Here is a 19,392-nt window from a genome sequence, read left to right as displayed (position 1 = left end):
ATCTTCAGGCTATTCAAGGGCATCAAAAGGGGCACTGACCAAGCGCACCACCCAGCGCAGTGACCACCCGTGGGAACTCGCGCCGCTGCCTTCTGGGCTGTGCACAAATGACTTGGTTTCTGTAGCAGCAGTGGCGCGCCAGGCTGAGCCTCCAGGACTGGCAGCAGCTGCAGGGGCTCCCATCCCTGGCCTTCTCCCCAGGGTGCAGGGCAGGTAATGGAACTGATCGCGCAGTCTTCACACAGACGCTTATTAAAGGAGATTTATTTTTACTGCAGCTCTTCCTGCCCCTAAACTGTCCAAAAACAAAGACTAGGAAACAGACCCAGCAGCCTCCACCCAGGCCAGCCACAGGGCCTCAGCCTCCAGAGCTGCTCCATGGCTCCCCTCAGCTCAGCTGTGTTGAGCAGGGGACCAGCCCCGCGTGTCTCTGAGGGTGCCAAGCCTCTCCCAGGACTCCCGTGCCCTCCTGAGTTCCTCTCTATCACTAAAGCTGTCAGCCTGGCCTCAGTAGCAAGCTGGCGGCCCCAGGCTCTTAATCTGCACTGGCGTCCCTGGCCACTGTCCCTTCACCCCGGCAGGAGGCCAGCCTCCCTCTCCACCAGCCGGCTGACCGTGCGCAGGGCCAGGGGCAGGGCCGTGTTGGCATCACGGTGATAGCGGGGGCTGCACACCTCCGTGCTGGGTGTGAGCACAAACTGGGCCACGCTGGGCATCTTCAGCAGGGTCAGCAGCTCTGTGGCCCGGGTACGGATGGCTTCTGCGCCCTCCTCGCTGTGCGTGGAGCTGGTGGCTGGACTCTGAGCCAGGGTCCTCATCTTTGACAGCAACAGAGAGGCCCTGGGGAAAGAAGGTCCCTACCGTCAGCTGCAGATGCTCCCCTCTCAGGACGGGGTCTGTGTGGAGGGGCCAGGCCCTGAAGCGCCCAGCAGAGTGGCTTTAGCTCATCAGGGCCCACCCCAGCCCAGCCAGCTGGGCCCACCCAGGACCTGTGCTGCTGCGACCATTTCACAATATCTGGACGGGAAGACCTCAGAAGCCACATCTCTTCCCTGGGAAAGCCAGAAGGCTTCTCTCCCTCCCCGACCAGGCACCTGGGGATCAGGTCTTGGCTCCGGGAGGCCAGCTTCGTCAGCGTGGTCATCAGCACGGTGACCACCTGGGGGGGACACCTGGGCAGGGCAGCAGAGGGGCGGCACTGGGTGATCTCGAATAGCAGGGCCTCCAGGGCTTCGAAGAACTTGTTGATCTGCTCCACAGTGCACCTCCGATCGTAGGTCACCGACAGGTACTCGCCGACGGCCCACACCTAGGCCCAGGGACAGAGATTCAGCCCCGACCCAGGCCTCCTGGGTCAGGAGCGGCTGGGGGAGGCCAACACCCGCCTTACCACGCTGGTGACGAGGCTCGCCCTGCTGCAGAGACCGTTCACGCTGCCCAGGAACTCCAGCAGGTCTCTCGCCAGCTCCACCACCAGGGAGGGCTTCAGCGTACACAGGGCCAGGAACTGGGAACTCAGCACACTGCCCAGAGAGCCGGGTCCATGCCTGCTCTGGGCAGACCTCTGACCCCATCCCCACGCCCATTCCGTGCAGCCCTCTCACCCCGTCCCCACCCCGGCCACCCCATTCAGGCCAAGGGCCTGGAGGGACCCGGGAAGCATCTGAGTGGCAGGTGTATGCTGCATGCTCAGATAGGGGGACACAGATGACTGCCACCCAGAGGAACTGTTCTCACTGAGAAGGCTGGCACTGGCCTCAGGCCTGGGCTCAGAGTGGAACCAGGATGGGCCTGCATGCATCAGGCCTTTGGAGAGAAGGACCCCAGGGGACAGGATGTGGAAGAGGGGCATGTGCCAACCCTGAAGATGACAGGCTTGGCAGAGGGAAGGACAGGGGAATGTTCTTGAAAGGCAGAGAGGAAGCGCCCGGGTCTGAGGCTGCTGAGGGCCCAGCTAGGGGTGGAGCTGAAGCCACTGAAGGGGAAGGAGAGGGGGAAGGGGAGGGGTCCAGGAGGCACCTGCCCAGGGCTGTGGCAGGGGCACAGGAGGGACCCACCTGTGCACACGGGCTGCGTACCCCGGGGCCGGGTAGAGTGAGTCGCTTCTGCCCAGGAGCAGCAGCGCCAGCTGGTTGATCAGGGCCCTGTCAGCCACCTGGGGGGTCAGGAGTGGGAGACACGCTCAGCCCCACCCCTGCTGCAGGCCCTAAGGTTGGGGGTGAAGCCATGGTGAGGGCTGGGGGGCAGCTGAGGGGCTGGAGACTCCTCGTCCACTGCCTTCCCCAACACCCAGGGACACAGAGACTCAGCTGGCAGCATCTGGGCACAGGGAGGGAAGCCCTGGGCCGACCCGGGTGCCCCCGGCAGAGGTGTCGCTTCTGTTCTGAGGCTCCTCTGCCAACTCCCGCTCTGCAAGGCCAGGGCCACATCTTGCTCAGCCAAGGGTGCGCGCAGGCAACACCCAGCCCCCTGCCGGCCTGCCCACCTCGTGGACTCTCCTGCACTGGCAGCCAGTTTGTAGAGCTCCCCGAGGTGGAAGCAGCAATGGCGGGGAGATGGGGGGCACCAGCCTGTGGGAGCCTTTATTTTGGCCTCAGATGCAGATACTGAATTATCAGGGGCAGCAGGGGGACAAACTGCTCTGGCCCCAGCTGTGCCGCCAGTGCCCAGGCCACTCACTTGCCCTGTCCTGGGGACGGGAGACAGGGCCTGCTGGGGCAGGGGGATGGGGCCTGCTGGGATGGGGGACGGGACCTGCTGGGACCGGGGACGGGGCCTGCCGAGAGGAAGGGGATGGGATGGGGGATGGGGGACAGGGCCTGCCAGGGTTGTGGCATGTGCAGCTCTGTCCCTCCCTGACCCTCAGCCAGCAGGTGTGGCGGGACAAGCGTTCTGCAGAGCTCAGGGGGACCCCACAGTGCTGGCTCTGGCCTGCCCCTTGGTTGTGAGGCCCGTGGGAATGGGGGGGCCCAGGCAGCGAGCTCACCTGGGTCACCGCTGAGAAGAATGCCTGCAGCAGCGTGGGCACGGCCTCAGCACACTGGGCCACGCGGGCACAGCTGGCCATGGGCTGCAGCAGCTGGTGGAGCAGCGCCAACCTGAGGACACAGCGTGGCTGTAAGTGCCGCCCGCTCCCCTACCTGGTGACCGCAGGCCAGGCACCGGGGCCACTGCTCCCTCTTGCACAGCTGAGCCCACGCCCATCCTCGTTCATCGCCTCTCAGGACCTCCTGCTCCCCTGGGTTTGGAGAGACCCCTGGCGTCAGCGCACCTGGGACAGTAGAGCCGTCGGGACAAAGGCTGGCGTGGGCCGAGGGCAGGAGGCCTGTGGGCCGGTCCCAAGCCTCCTGCTTCCTGGGCTCAGGCTCAGTTTGTCCATCTGCAAAATGGAGCACCCCCAGGCTTATCAGGGTTGATGTGGGCAGCAGAGAGAGCTGAGACCAGGCCCCGCACCCGGCAGACCCGTGTTGCAGAAGCAGGGCCTCTATAATGGTGATGACGGTTGCCCCCCAGGGTGGGGACGCAGCCTTGTCTGGGGCACAAAGCACCCTGGCCTCAGCCCAGGGCCCAGCAGCGAGCCCCATCCCAGTGGCTGTGGCCTGGCTCTCTCAGCCCCTGGTGGCCCCCTGGCCCGAGGGCCCCCTACCTCTCAGTGGCGCCGCTGGCCTTGGGGCGCAGCAGGTACTGGAAAAGACCCTGGAACTGCGGGTCCCGGAAGGCCTCCAGGCAGCTGGGGGCCCTGACAGAGGTGTCCCAGAGCGGCCTCTCGGATGGAGCTGGTGATGACCTGCGTGGACAGACGCCCAAGGCCGGGCTGGGATGTGGCCCATGCCCTCAAGGGCACCCCCGTCAGGGAGACACACGGCCGATGTCCCTAACATCACCGCACCTCGGGTGCCGGGAAGGGCTTGGCATGGGAGGCTCCAGGCCTGGGCGTGAAGGCGGGTGAGGAACTCCAGGGCGCAGGGGCTGCCCTTGGCGAGTGGCCAAGGGTGACAGACACGCCCTGTCCCAGAAGTGGCTTTGCAGGGGAGGACTGGTGGGGTGTTGGGGAGGAAGGAGGGTCCCCAGTGTAGGGGTCAGGAGCGGTGAGGAGGGGGCCCAGTGTGTGGAACCAGCTGGCTGGGAGAGGCAGCGCCGGCAGAGGGTGAGGGGCCCACCTGAGCTGCAGGTCCAGCACCGCCGTCAAGCACGGCAGGTCCAGCAGCGCGTGCAGCATCTCCAGGGCTGTGCCAGCGTCCACTAGGGCCGGGAGGAGCGCCACAAACTCGGAGGTGAGGGGTGGGCTGTTCCAGGCCAGGAACTGTGGGCACAGCGCAGCGGTTCAGACAGGGCTCAGAACTGTGGAGCAGGCGGCAGAGGGAGCAGCTGGCTAGGGCCCCACAGCTGTCCCAGACCTGCAGTCCCCAGGAGGGCTTCTACATTTGCCTCCTCCTGCTTTTTGTTTTTTTTTTGAGACAGGGTCTTGCTCTGTTGCCCAGGCTGGAGTGCAGTGGTGCAATCATAGCTCACTGCAGCCTCAACCTCCCAGGCTCAAGTGATCCTCCCACCTCAGCCTCCTGAGCAGCTGAGACTACAGGCACACACCACCATGTGAGGCTATTTTTTGTAGAGGTCTCCCTGTGTTGCCCAGGCTGATCTTGAACTCCTGGCCTCAAGATCCTCCTGCCTTGGCCTCCCAAGGTGCTGGGATTACAGGCGTGAGCCACTGCCCCCAGCCTTTATCTACTTTCGTACCAACAGGTCAATAATTTTCCACTGTCCTGGTTTTTATCTAGGAAGAGGATTCCCCACCTTGGTTGAAAAGACCTTACAGCGAGGCGAGGCTGCAAAAGACACTTCAAAAGCAAATGACACCAGGCCGGGTGCGGTGGCTCATGCCTGTAATCCCAGCACTTTGGGAGGCCAAGGCAGGAGGATCATCTGAGGTCAGGAGTTCGAGACCAGCCTAGCCAACATGGCGAAACCCCATCTCTACTAAAAATACCAAAAATTAGCTGGACGTGGTGGTGGACGCCTGTAATCTCAACTACTCAGGAGGCTGAGGCAGGAGAATCGCTTGAACCCAGGAGGCGGGAGTTGCAGTGAGCTGAGATTGCGCCACTGCACTCCAGCCTAGGTGACGGGAATGAGACTCCATCTCGAAAAAAAAAAAAGGCAAATGGCACCCAACTGCCCAAGGCACCAGGCAGGGCTCCTGGGGGAGGGATCCTACCAGCTGGCAGTCCTGCCCCAGTGCTGTGAAAACAAACTCGCCGCCTTGTGTCACTTCCCCCTCCCCAAAACACCCACAAGGGAGTTCGTGGACGGCACCGTTGATCACGTGACGCTGCAGGGGCACCCCGGATCCCCACCTCACCCTGCACCCCGCATTCTAGGCCCGAGACTCACAGGGCTCTATGCTCAGCCAGGACTCGCCCTGAACCTGCTGGAAAGAGGGGAGGAGCCCCAGGGATTTATGCCCCTACCCTGGCACCCGGGGATGCCCAAATATACCTTAAAGAGGTTGGGGAAGCTCAATCTGAGAGTGCCGAGGTGCCTGCCGAACAGGTGGAGGTTGTCCCTGCAGAATTGGATGAACTCAAAGGCCAGCATGGGGCTGTGGAACTGCTCCAACGGGATCCTGGTGAACAGGTGCTGGTAGACGGCTTCTGAGTCCACTGCAGCCGCCTCCCCTGCAAGACCAGGGCCCGTCAGGGCACACGTCTGCCGGACGCACGCGTCTTGACCTCGTCCTGGCTGTGCTTCTGTGGCTGGTTAGGGGCCCTGAGTCTCAGGCCTGCTCTCCAGGACACCAAGGGCTCCGAGGCGTCCTATGCTGGGACGCTGGGGAAGCGGCACTCGGTCTCCCTCGCCCGGGGACATGGCCAGCTTGTGAGCCACACAAACTATGGCACATTCTTTGGAAGGTGCTGGTTCCTAGACTTTCAGGTTTCCTGGGCTAGGGACACAGCAAAAACAGTTTCTATTTCTCCATTCAAAAGTTTAAAAATTACCAACATCTAGCACAGCGATCCATCAAAAAGAAATATGAGCTGGGCACGCTGGCTCATACCCATAATCCCAGCATTTTGGGAGGCCAAGGCAGGAGGATCGCTTGAGGCCACGAGTTCCAGACCAGCCTGGGCAACACAGCAAGACCCTTATCTCTATTCAATCAAAAAAAAAAAGGGGAAGAAGAAATTCCATCCTAAAACTAAAGGCAGGAGCAGAGCCCCGAGTCAGCGCCACCCCGCCCTGGGCTCACCGTGGCTCAGGAAGAAGTGGGCGAGGGGCAGCAGCACCCGCACAGAGGTCGGGTCCCCGCACACCCGCCCATGCAGGGCCTTCAGGCAGGAGAGACTTCGGTACAGGAAGGACGGGTCCTGCCGGCACAGCACGTCTAGCACCAGCACGGCCTCCACCAGGCACTGTGGGACACGGACCACGTCAAATGGGCCGAGTCACCGCCTCCCGTCCCCAGGTTCCCAGCCACTTACAGCTTTCTGCAGGTCGGAGTCCCCCTTCCTCAGGGCTCCTGGAAGGAGGGGAAAAAGTCAGCCGGCTCTGTCTCAGCCTCCGAGCAGCCCAATGAGGGTGCAGCTTGTGCTCTGGAAGCTCCAGGCCAGGACCAGGAGCAGGGGAGTGGGACAGGGCCCCAGGAGGACATGAGTGGGACTGAGGTGAGGGGCCCATGTGGGACAGGGCTGGGCTGGGGTGGAGCCTGAAGAACACTTGGGGCTGACCGCAGAAGCAAAAATGCCCCTGCTCCAAACCGGCTACCCAGGGACCCCCTCTGTGGAGCAGCAGCTCAGGGAAGCTGTGCTGGCCTCAGGTCGCCTTTTGGAGCAGGTGGGTCGAGCCCAGGGGAGGCCAGTGCCCTGGGTGGGGGGCTCACGTCGGTTACTCTGCTCAATGAGGCGCTGGCAGTACTCGAAGGCCACCTCCCGAAGCCGCTCCCGGGGCGGCAGCAGGCGGCCGGCAGAGGAGGAGGTGGCGGAGATCACCGACAGCGTGGAGCCCTCCTGCTCTGACCTGTCATCTGCGGGAGGTGGGAACGCTCAGCAGGCTGACGTGTGGCTCCTGGGCTGGGACATGCCCGCTGCCCTGCTTGGAAGGGCAGGAGGAGAGCACAGGCCGCAGCCCCTCCCAGGGGGCGTGAGACGTCACTGTCTCGGGACATGCACCCACCCGGCAGCTTCCCCATCGCGGCCGCCCTTCGGGTGGCTGAGACTTCTTCCCCAAGTCCACAGAGCAGCTGGGAGGAGCTCAGTGGTGTCACTCCAACAACCTGAAGGGGGCCTGCCTTAAATGGCAGCTCTCACTTCTGCACAGTGCGTGAGGGTCACGAGGTGTCCAGCGGATCCCTGGTGCTGACCCTGGACCCCAACGATACTGGCCAGGGGGTGCTCTCAGCCTAGCTCCAGGTCAGCAGCGTCTTGCCCAGCCCCGACCTCTGCTGCGTCCTGGGCACACCTGAGTCCCCCCGCGACCAACCCACAGTGCGCCCATCTCCCCCCCGCCGTCTGACGTCGTCCCACCCCCTGCACACCTGTGTCCAAGGTGCCTGGGTCCTCGGGGCTGCTGTGCAGCAGCCACGCCCGCAGCATGGAGAAGGCCTGCACGTTCAGCCACTGGTCTTCTGTGAAGCGGTGGCCGGTGGAGAGCACCGTGAAGAAGTCTGTGGCTACCGCCCCGTCCACCTCGGTGATGGGGCCCGGCTGTGGGAAGGACAGGCAGGAGTGGACGGAGGGGGCCACGGCTGGGAAAAACACCAACCTTTAGCACAAGCTCCTCAGGAGGTGGAGGGGAAGCTGCCCGAACATGAGCCCGGGCAGCGGCCCGCCCTGTGTGATGCAAAAACACCATCCCCACCGGACCCCCAGGCAGACGCGCATCGCACATCCTGCTCCGCAGGTCCCGGGAGTGAACCCACGCACAGACCCCCTACACACAGACCCTCAGAGCCACACGGGTCAGGGGGCTGTGGCCTGCCTGACCCAAGCCCCGCAGCAGAGGCAGGCTCGTCCTGGAGCCCGCGGAACGACAGCAGGTGCCAACGGGGACCTGTCAGGCAGGGCTGGCCGCTGTGGGCACAGGAGCTCCCGGGGAGGGGTTGTCTGTGACTCTGTTCCCCACGATTCCAGAACAGTCCCAGCCTCACCTGCCGGGCCCTGGGCGTGGAGAAGAAGCTGCCGGAGTGCGGGAGCCCTTGCTGGAGGCTGGCGTAGCGTAGCCAGTCGACCAGCCGCTTGCTGAGCAGGGTGGCCTGGTCTGCAGCAGGTGGGGTGGCATGGGGAGGTGAGGTTAAATCCTATGGATGCCCGGGTCGTTGGGATGCTGGCTAATTTTTCTCAGAAAACAGAATCCTGCAGCGTCCCAAGCCCTCGGGCCTCCCCATGCCCCCCAACCACCCCCCACACTCCCAACCCACCATGGGCCCTCGGGGAAGGACCTGGGAAGGCAGACCCCCCAAAAGCCTCTTGGGAGGGGCCCCACATACCCTCCTGGAGGGTGCCCGGGCTGAGGACCACGACCTTGGCCATGACGGGGAGCAGGTGTCTGAGGCTGGGTCCCTCAGGCTGCCGGCTCTCCAGCGCTCGCAGCACGCCCTGACCCACGGCTCTGACCTCCTCGTTTCTGTCACCCTTCAAATCAAACAGGGCAAACGCTGGGGTACTGGCCTGTGCCAGAGACCAGCTCCCCCATTTTGGAAGTCCGTGTGACACTCCTGAGAAGCGTCAGTCTCTGAGACCCTGGCCCAGCAGGTGGCAGGGAGGATGTCGCGCCCAGGCCCACCCCGGGCCACAAGGTGCCTGCTCCGCCTCCAGCCTCTTTCCCTGGGAGCTGCATTGCTGAGGCTGGAGGGGGCCTGGGTGGGGGCCTGGCTGATTCAATGCTAAAAACACTGGCGGCCACCATGGGCCTGGTCGCAGCCACAGGACACCCCGTCCTGTCTGGCCTCCAGTGCGGATCCCAGTCTTTAAACCACACACCTCACTCCGCACACCCAGATGCTGAAACATCTGAGCAGCACCAGAGACACCCAGCACAGGGGCAGGGCCGTCAGGGGAGGGAGGAGGGCGGCTGGGTGGCTGGGAGGCCACGTGCCTGGCGGGGGGTGTACCGCTGGCACCTGGCAGCAGTTCTCCAAGATCATCTTCCACTGAAAAAAACATGAGTTGCTTGAGGAAAAGCGCTGGTGAAATGGACAAGAAGAGCCGGAGTCATCTTGTTCCAAAGACGAGGAGCCGCCACAGCATTACCGGGGTCATCTCGGAGGCCTGGAGGTGGCCTACAGGGGGTCTGTGAGGTGAGGGGGCTGGGCACCAACCAGGATGACCCCAGTGATGAAGTACAACGCCCTGAGCACGCTGGGGCCCACAAGCTCTCGCCCACACAGAACTAAAGCAACCGCAGGCTGCATCCCAGTGCAGAAGGCAGCTCATGACAAGGCAGGCTGGGAACGGAGGGAAAACCCCAGCTCCATCGCAACCTTCCTGCAGACTCTGCACCCCTGGGCAACCCATGAGCAGAGACAGCAGCTTCTCTCACACAAAGGCAGCCTGTGAACCCCCAGATCCCCACACTGAGCGCCCAGGCCTGCTCCCGACACACAGGGAGGGAGGACATGGACTTAGCAGAAACTCCTGGCCAAGGAGGGTGGATTGCTTGAGCCCAGAAGTTTGAGACCAGCCTGGGCAACATAGTGAGACCCCAGGTCCCTACAAAAAAATACAAACATTAACTGGGTGTGGTGATGCACGCCTGTAATCCCAGCTACTCAGAAGGCTGAGGCAGGAGGACTGCTTGAACCAGGGAGGTTGAGGCAGCAGTGAGCTTTGATCACTCTATGGCACTCTAGACTGGGCAGCAGAGTGAGACCCTGTTTCTAAAAAACAAAACAAAAACCCCAAAAAGAAGGTCTGGAGGCCCAGCCTCCACTGACCCGCTGTCTCAAGGCTGCGTCTGAGAAACCGAACTCCACCACCTCCTGAGCACCAACACGCCACGTGGGCCTGCTGGGCATGGGACCCCGTTCCAGTCAACAGGGCATGCCCCAGCCTCAACTGTGCCAGGCACTCAGCACCAAGATTCATCTAGAACAAGCAGCCACCTGCTGGCTCCAGTGCCCCTGCTTCCTGTCTCCCCTGTTCCTTGGGAAGCAGCCATCCGGTGCCAACTGGGGCGGTGACTGCTGCGCTACCTGGGCCAAGAGCACGGAGGCCACCAGGCTCAGCTGCCGGCTGTTCTGCGTGTGGTCCCAGGCCAGGCTGAGGCTGTCAGAGGGGGACATCTCTCGCAGGATGGCAGCGCAAAGCACCTGGAGCTGCTCAGGGCAGGCAGGCAGGCCGAGGGTAGCCTGCAGCAGGTCTACGCATGTCTTCTCCAGCCTGGAAGGTGAGATGCCCGTCGGGGGCGGTGACATGTCACGACCATGGCAGGAGCACCTGGTGCCCCAGAGCACCTGGCCAGGCACCCTTGGGCCAGTGGACAGAGCGTTTTACGTGAGGACGGACCTTCAGCACTGGTTTAAGTGGACAAATGACTCAGCCCCCAAGGAGCATCTGCAGTGATCTGCTGCGCATGGGCTGGGTTCTCCTGGGGCCGCTGTGTGAGGAGCCAGCCTGAGCCGTGGCCACACTCACCTCCGGCTGTACTTCGTGGCTGAGATGATGAGGAAGAGCCTCTGCAGGGAGTCGAGGGTGTCCGGCCCCAAGTCCTCCGCCTGCAGCAGTTTACTGATCCGGGAACAGAACTTCTTCAGTTCCTCGTCTTGGATCTCCCTAAACAAAGAAGACATCAGGACCCAGAAGCACTCGCTGCTCAGAACCAAAAAAAGGGTAACTCTTGGAGGAGGGAAAATCCCTCTTCAGAAAAGAGAAGCCGAGTGGGTGGGAGGAACACGGTTCCACCGCTCATGGCTCTCGAGATAAATTCGCTGATTCCCTGAGCTGGTTCCTCTCACCCTGGGATTTTGCGATCCATCGCTGCAGTGCACTGTGACGAATCTCACTCACAGAGGCCCACACACTTAGATTTTGTTATTCCCGGAGCAGAAGGACTAAAATTGATTCTTTTTAGGGGTCTCATTCAAGAGTAAGAAATTTACTCTAGAATAAGGTGCTTTTTAAAAGACGTCTTCAATGAGCCTTTCACTTATGGGAACAAGAATAACTTTTTTTTTTTCCTCCGAGATGGAGTCTTGCTCTGTCACCCAGGCTGGAGTATAATGTCATGGTCTCGGCTCACTGCAACCTTCGCCTCTGGGGTTCAAGCAATTCTCCAGCCTCAGTCTTCCAAGTAGCTGGGATTACAGGCACCCACCACCACGCCCGGCTAATTTTTTGCATTTTTAGTAAAGACAGGGTTTCACCATGTTAACCAGGATGGTCTTGACCACCTGACCTTGTGATCCACCCACCTTGGCCTCCCAGAGTGCTGGGATTACAGGCATGAGCCACTGCGCCTGGCCTACACCCCACTAATTTTTGCATTTTTAGTAGAGATAGATAGGGTTTCACCATGTTGGCCAGGCTGGTCTCAAAACTCCTGACCTCATGATCCGCCCACCTCGGCCTCCCAAAGTGCTGGGATTACAGGCGTGAGCCACCGCACCTGACCTGAGAATAAAATCTTATATATTAAAGAACAAATGTCATGACATATTGTAAGGTACGCCCATTGTATTTTTTTTACTCGAATAACTAATTGGCTTAATTTTAATATCTCCCTAGTAAGCCACAGGTAAGATACTGAATAAAGTCTCAAATGGAAGCCTGTTTTTAGGTTTCTATCCCAGTCTAAAAGAAACCAATAATGCCAAAGGGGCTGCTGTGCCAGGGGACTCTGGGGACTCCCTGAGAAGGGCCCCCTATGTGGCTGTGCCCTCTCTAAGCCACCTGTAATCCCAGCACTTTGGGACGCTGAGGTGGGAAGATCACTTGAGCCCAGATGTCTGAGACCATCCTGGGCAAAACAGTGAGACCCCATCTCTACAAAAGAATAAAAAAAATTCGGCCATGCACGGTGGCTCACACCTGTAATCCTAGCATTTTGGGAGGCCAAGGCGGGCGGATCACCTGAGGTCAGGAGTTCAAGACCAGCTGGCTAACATGGAGAAACCCCGTTTCTACTAAAAATACAAAAAAATAGCTGGGCATGGTGGCACAAGCCTGTAATCCCAGCTACTCAGGAGGCTGAGGCAGGAGAATTGCTTGAACCCGGGAGGTAGAGGTTGCAGTGAGCTGAGATCACGCCATTGTACCTCAGCTTGGGCAACAAGAGCAAAACTCCATCTCAAAAACAAACAAACAAAAAACAATAAAAAAAATTCACTGGGCATGGTGTAGTCCCAGCTACTTGAAAGGCTGAGGTGGGAGAACCGCTTGAGCTAGAAGATCAGGCTGCAGTGAGCTGAGATTGTGCCACTGCACTCCAGCCTGGGTGACAGAGTAAGACTCTATCTAAAAAAAAAAAAAAAAAAAAATATATATATATATATATATATATATATATATATACACACACACACAAAATATAATATATATTATATATAAAATATATATTATATATAAAATATATATTATATATAATATACTCTATCTCAAAAATGTGTACATTATATTTTATATATTATATATTATATATGTTATATATTACATATAAAAATATATATTTTATATATATATATTTCTTTTTTTGAGATAGAGTCTTACTCTGTCACCCAGGCTGGAGTGCAGTGGCACAATCTCAGCTCACTGCAGCCTGATCTTCTAGCTCAAGCGTTTCTCCCACCTCAGCCTTTCAAGTAGCTGGAACTACACCATGCCCAGTGAATTTTTTAAATTTTTTTTGGTTATTATATATATAGTAATATATATAATATATATAATGTATGTAATAAATATATATGTAATATATATAAAATATGTTATATATAATATATAAATTATATATACACACATATACATATATACACAACAGAAAATCTTTTCAGAAAGGTGGAACCCCTCATCCCGATTTAATTCCCTTCAGCATATTCTCCAAGTCTCAAGCTTCTATCTAAAATCCAACCCACCCAAACCCTTCAATAGCTCCCCACTGCTTTCAAATCCAAACTCCTACGGACCCTAACGCTGCCTACAAGACCCCGGCCCTGCCTTCCTTCTCCAGCCTCTACGTCCTGTTTCTCTTGCTTCTGTCCCTTCGCACAGACCCTCTGCCTGAAACACGCCCCACTAGCTCCCGAGCTAGTGGGCTGAGGCTCTTCCTCCTGGAAATCCCCGACCTTGCTGGGCACCCCTCCATGCCCCCATCCTTTACTCGCTTCCCGCTCTCTCCATTTATCTTTCAGCTTACGGAGCTATCTTTGATCACTTTTTCCACTCTTGCTTTCTGTATCTCTGACACGTTTAGAGAGAAACTAAAGTTCACTCCAAATCTTTTTGGCTTTCTTTGGAGACAGGGTCTCCCTCTGTCACCCGAGCTGGAGTGCAGTGGCACGATCATAGCTCACTGCAGCCTCAACCTCCTTGGCTCAAGTGATCCTCCTGCCTCAGCCTCCTGAGTAGCTGTGACTACGGGTGTGTGCCACTACACCTGGCTAAGTTTTTAAAAAATTCTGTTTTGTAGAGATGGGTCTCACTATGTTGTCCAGGCTGGTCTCAAAGTCCTAGCCTCAAGCGATCCTCCTAACTCAGCCTCCCAAAGTGTTCGGATTACAGGCGTGGGCCAGTCACTGCGCCTGGACCACTCCAAACCTTAACCCTCAAACTATAGTCATTTATTTTAAAACATCACCAGAAATCACAGGCTTAAGTATATTGTGAAAACTGGTAAGCCCTGACAGATCATTAGCCTTCTTGAAACCCTAACAGAGGGCAACTGTAGAACTCACGTATGTTACATAGGGAAATCCAACCACACTCTATCCTCAAAAATGCCTGCCTACCCGAGCCAAGGAGGCAGAGAAACAGGTATTTAAATAGTGAAGGCTCAGCCGGGTATGGTGGCTCATGCCTGTAATCCCAACACTTTGAGAGGCCGAGTCGGGCGGATCACCTACGGTCAGGAATTCGAGACCAGCCTGGACAATGTGGTGAAACCCCATCTCTACTAAAAATACAAAAAATCAGCCGGGTGTGGTGGCGGGCGCCTGTAATCCCAGCTACTTGGGAGGCTGAGGCAGGACAATTGCTTGAACCCGGGAGGCGAAGGTTGCAGTGAACTGAGATTGCGCCACTGCACTCCAGCCTGGGTGACAGAGGGAGACTCTGTCTCAAAAAATAAAAATAAATAAATAAATAAATAAATAGTGAGGGATATTCCTTTTGTCTTTCATGTCACAAGTTTATGACCTTGAGCAGAATGTGACTGGGAATGAAGTTCTCAGTGGGTGTTTTTCCTTGTTTCTTGGCAAGGACCTTGGGATTAACGTTACATGCTGAGATGCCAGTATTTTTTCATTTTCACACAGTCCCCACATTCGCATAAATGACATATCTGTCCAGGATTGAAGGGAAGGTTGCCTATGTTGAGCTGCTGGGAGATGGTGCTGCATATTCACCAAGCCTCTTCCTAATGAGTGGAATCTTAAGGGTTATTTTAATCACAGATTTTTGTCCTGTTTGGACTTTAGAACTTAACCTGCCTTCAAGACCTCACTCACTATAATCACAGCAATTTCAACCATCCGAATCTTTCCCACCAATTGGTCTAGCTCTGAATCCAGGTTTGCTTGTTTGTTTTGACATGGAGTCTTGCTCTGTCACCCAGACTGGAGTGCAGTGGCACGATCTTGGCTCACTGCAGCCTCCGCCTCCGGGGTTCATGCACTTCTCCTGCTTCGGCCTCCCACCTCACCAAGTTTGTTTACGTTTACCAAGGGGCTGTAGTTCTGGCTGTATTTTCTTCTTTTTTTTTTTCTTTTTGAGACGGAGTTTCGCTCTGTCCCCCAGGCTGGAGTGCAGTGGCGCCATCTCAGCCCACTGTAACCTCCACCTCCCAGGTTCAAGCAATCCTCCTGCCTCAGCCTCCCAAGTAGCTGGGATTACAGGCACCCACCACCACGCCAGCCTAATTTTTTTTTTTTTTTTGTATTTTCAGTAGAGACGTGGTTTCCTCATGTTGGACAGGCTGGTCTCGAACTCCTGACCTCAGGTGATCCGCCTGCCTTGGCCTCCCAAAGTGCTGGGATTACAGGCGTGAGCCACCGCGCGCGGTCAGCATTTTCTTCTTTTAAACATGTAGCATGAAGTCTTTGCCTGTTTGGTGAGTCTGTTCAGTCCTGGCTTACACTGTTTTCCCCCACGACTGGTTTGTTGGTGAGGAAGGGGCTACCCACTCGTTAGTGGGAGTCCAGACACAGCCTGGAACAAGCCTGGTGGGTGATTTCTCAGCCTAGCTAATACATCCGCGCAAGGGCAATCTTTTTAAGTCACAAAACCTTCCCACGGTTCCCCCAAAGATGGCCTTCAGCGATCTTTCTAAGTCACAAAACCCTCCCACGGTCCCCAAAGCCCTCGGATGGCCTCCAGCTCCCCAGACTGGCACACAGCCTTACTCCTAAGCAGCCCTCCGGGCTCTCTGTGACTTTGCGTTCTTGACTGTGAGGCAATGAAAGCTCCTGGATGCCCGATTTCCTGCCAGACGCGGAGTTCTCACCGCCAAGCCTTTGACTAAACTGTCGACTGGGTCCCACCCCACTTGCTTTCACTCAGCTTTCACTCACGAAGACTCTGCTCAGGTGTCACCTCCTCCGGGGACCCACCGTTACCCTCCCCGACCTCCTCACCCCAAGTCTGGCCGCCGTGTTGCCTTCCCCGATCCCCAAGTCTCGAGGGCGGGTCCAGTCGGGTTCCTGCAAGGCTGGAGTCCGAGCCCCTGCCCTGTGAGACCCACGCCCGTGTGCCCCTAGGGAGAAGTGCAGGAAGGAGGGCCGGGGCCGCAGCTGCCCTGTACCTGGCCTGGTGGAGCAAACTCTCCGCTCCTGCCGAGAACATAGCGCCGCCGCCGCCGCCGCCGCCGCCGCCGCCACCAGACGTGCACGAACCACGGAAACTCCCGCAGCTCCGCAGCCCAGCAGTCAACTTCCGGGACCGCATCACGTGAGCGCAACAGTCTTATGGGGGCTGCATCACGTGCCGCATCACATGTGCAGGAGGGACAGGTTGCCAACCAATGGGCTTTGGCGTGGAGCGACTGGGGCGGGGCGTAGGTGCCCCGGCCGGGGGTCCGGGTCGGCGCCTAGGAGCTGCGGAATCGCGCGACCCCGGAACCTCGGGACTGGATGCCCGGCGCCCTTCGACCCCGGAAAAGCATTCCGGCGGAAATTGGGTGCCTGGGGCCATGGGAGAGGGCATCGCTGGCCCCAAAGTGTCACTGCCACAGTTCTGGTTTCTGTTTCGTAAACAGCTTTGTCGTGCGGGAGTCCCTATGCTAAGTACGACCTGAAAATCTGATACGAACTCCGCCACTTGGGGGCTGAGCCCAGGTGAGCCCAGCAGCGTCCAGCAGTTTGCAAGGAATAGCCACGGCCCTGGGCAGTTTTGGGGATTTTTTGAGCTCCCATTTATTGAGCACCCATCCCGCGCTGTTCCTGCTGCTTAAAACAAAAAAATCCCTTATTCAATCCCCACGGTATTCATGGGATCTCGCGATCTGTTTTACAGATGAGGCCACGGGCTCAGAGAGGGGAAGTTTCTGTTCATTCTTTTTTTTTTTTTTTTTTTTTGGAGACGGAGTCGCGCTCTGTCGCCCAGGCTGGAGTGCAGTGGCGCGATCTCGGCTCACTGCAAACTCCGCCTCCTCCCGGGTTCACGCCATTCTCCTGCCTCAGCCTCCCGAGTAGCTGGGACTACAGGTGCCCGCCACCACGCCCGGCTAATTTTTGTATTTTTAGTAGAGATGGGGTTTCACTACGTTGGCCAGGCTGGTCTTGAACTCCCGACCTCGTGATCCGCCCTCCTTGGCCTCCCAAAGTGCTGGTATTACAGGCGTGAGCCACCACACCCGGCAGTTTCTGTTCATTCTAATGGATGTGTTGGGTGCCCAGGATGTGCTGGGCCCTGACGATAAGTTTGCCATACTGCAGACGGCAGAGGGACACAGGGCGACATGCCAGCGTCATGATAAACGCTGTCACAGCCTGACCTGGGCGGGGGTCCAACCGGAGGAGGAAGGCTTCAGGGACTGCGGCCTAAGATGAGCCCAGAGGGTGTCCAGACCAAGGGGTGGGGAGGGGCGGGCCTAGGACAGTGATCTGCTTCCTGTGGCTTAAATGCACCCCAGGGGGAAACCGACCTCTGGCCACAGGGGAGAGAATGGATTGGGAAGCTCCCGAGGGAGAAAGGAGGCTGGTGCAGTTGTGGTCCAGGGAAGCGAGGTTGCACTGAAAGTAGGCAGATACAGTAAGCATTTAGAGATTGGATTTGCAAGACCCGTGATTGATGAATTTGCAGGCAGGAGAAAGAAAGTGGAAAAATCAAGGGTAACTTCATGTTTGTGGGGTGTCTGTCTGGGGCAGAAAAGGACGAGGAAATTTGTGCCAAGAGTCATTCATTCAGTGGACAAGCGATGACTGAGTCCTAGCTGCGCTTGGCACTGCTGAAGGTTCGAGGAATAGGGTAGGGGGTGGGAATCAATGTTGCATATATAGGGTGGGTCAAGGTTAGGCCTTGAAGGGATAAGCCCCGAGAAGACCCCTGGATGGATAGAAGGAAGGAGGAGGGAGGGCGGGCTTCCTGCAGGAGTTCCAAACATGGCTTTGAGATGCCCTAGGGCGCCCAGTGATGTCTGAGGGCACCTGGTGCAGAGGATGAAGAGATGGGAATCGGTGGATGGTGAGCGGTGGATGGGAGTCGGTGGAGTGCAGTGGGTGCCCCTGGAGCCGCAGGTTGAAGACTGGCAAAGGAAAGCTGGTGACAGGTAGTCTATAGAAAGCCTACTGCCAGTGTTTAACGTTTACTAGGGTAAAACGTCCACACCAAAGCGCACAAATTTTAAATGAACTCGACTTTTTACATTCCTAGAAATCAGTGGTAAATTGGCAAATGTCTTAAGCCTCGGCTCCATTGGCAGCGGTGGGAAGTCGGGGGGTGATTCGTGTTTGACAATTTCTGTGGTGTAAATGTTCCTGCCATGGTTTGAGTTCAAGACCTAGACCATTTCCAGCTCCCCAGAGGTTCCTCGCTGTGGCCCCCTCCCAGTCAACGCCCACTCCCCTCCCCCAGAAGTAACTGCTAGTCTCTCTTCTCACCAGAGATTAGTTTTGCCTGTTTTTATACTTCATGCAAATGGAATCATACCGTACTTAGCTTTTCTTGTTCGTCCATGAATATTTGGTTGGTTTCCAGATTTTGACAATAACAAATAGAGCTGCAGTGCACAATTGTATGTCTTCTGGGGTTCTGAGAGATGCACCCCTCTTTGTTGTATAGATACCCAGGTTCACAGGGCAGATAACTTTAACTGAGATTCCAACTGTGCCAGGAATCTCAATCTCTGTCTCTCTCTCCACACAGACACGACCTTAAGCAATTTTACCAGGGGTAATATTTGACTTGTTTCTTACAAAATATTTACATTAGTGTAAAATATTATTTTAAGGTCTCACTAGTGAAAAATGGTTGTCCTAATCAAAAGCAAAAAAGGCCAGGCACGGTGGCTCACGCCTGTAATCCAAACACTGGGAGGTCGAGGCAGGAGGATCGCTTGAGCCCAGTTCAAGACCAGACTGGGCAACATGGCAAGACCCTGTCTCTAAACAAGCAAGCAAACAAACAAACACAGCGACAACACCTTAAAAAGGAAAGATGCGATTAATAATTAGCCAACGCAGCTCCCTGGAGGAAGCTTGCGTACGCTTCTCACCCGTGCTTGCTATTCGGCTGAAATGTTTTTCTTTTTTTTTTTTTTTTTGAGACTGAGTCTTGCTCTGTCCCCCAGGCTGGAGTGCAGTGGCGTGATCTCAGCTAACTGCAACGTCCACCTCCTGGGTTCAAGCGATTCTCCTGCCTCAGCCTCCCAGGTAACTGGGATTACAGGTGCACGCCACCATGCCTGGTTAATTTTTTGTATTTTTTTTTTAGTAGAGACGGGGTTTTACCACGTTGTCCAGGCTGGTCTTGAACTGCTGACCTCAAATGATCCACCCGCCTTGGCCTCCCAAAGTGCTGGGATTACAGGCGTGAGCCAACGCGCCCAGCCTGGGCTGACATCTTAAACTAGAACTAATCTGTTAAAGTTCTGTTAGACTCTTACAATGGAAATGGAGTAACTTGAAGGAAAACAGAGAAGCAGTCAAACTTTAGCTGCAACTGTGGGCAACTGTGCAATCGGAAAAATGCAGATTATTGAGCTGAGTGAGTCACATGCAAACACTACAGAACCTTGACAGAAGATAGACATGTG

At 56.9% G+C, this 19,392-nt stretch overlaps 1 protein-coding gene across 5 annotated transcripts; it reads right to left on the bottom strand.

The window, feature by feature from the left end:
- Positions 1-248: 248 nt before the first annotated feature.
- AP5Z1 (adaptor related protein complex 5 subunit zeta 1) lies at positions 249-16,152 on the bottom strand. Of its 5 annotated transcripts, none has more exons than XM_055292209.2 (17): positions 15,943-16,152; positions 10,629-10,766; positions 10,187-10,373; positions 8,483-8,627; positions 8,144-8,253; positions 7,532-7,700; positions 6,878-7,021; positions 6,480-6,517; positions 6,248-6,410; positions 5,497-5,675; positions 4,161-4,303; positions 3,647-3,787; positions 2,987-3,098; positions 2,058-2,155; positions 1,391-1,523; positions 1,095-1,309; positions 249-840 (listed from the first exon to the last, which is right to left on the bottom strand). In XM_055292209.2, the coding sequence occupies exons 1-17, from the start codon at positions 16,083-16,085 to the stop codon at positions 570-572; spliced, it is 2,529 nt and encodes an 842-aa protein (XP_055148184.2). In that variant the 5' UTR covers positions 16,086-16,152; the 3' UTR covers positions 249-569. The 5 variants fall into 5 exon arrangements, with proteins under 5 accessions (XP_055148184.2, XP_063502139.1, XP_063502140.1 ...); XM_063646069.1 differs by having other exon boundaries at positions 10,097-10,373; positions 15,943-16,096; XM_063646070.1 differs by lacking the exon at positions 6,878-7,021 and having other exon boundaries at positions 10,097-10,373; positions 15,943-16,096.
- Between the last annotated feature and the right edge of the window lie 3,240 nt (positions 16,153-19,392).

The sequence above is a fragment of the Symphalangus syndactylus genome, chromosome 9 (assembly GCF_028878055.3).
Source record: "Symphalangus syndactylus isolate Jambi chromosome 9, NHGRI_mSymSyn1-v2.1_pri, whole genome shotgun sequence".
In the NCBI taxonomy this organism is placed as follows: Eukaryota; Metazoa; Chordata; class Mammalia; order Primates; family Hylobatidae; genus Symphalangus; species Symphalangus syndactylus.
Note: the sequence above shows the minus strand (reverse complement) of the source record. Positions and strands in the feature narration are given on the sequence as shown.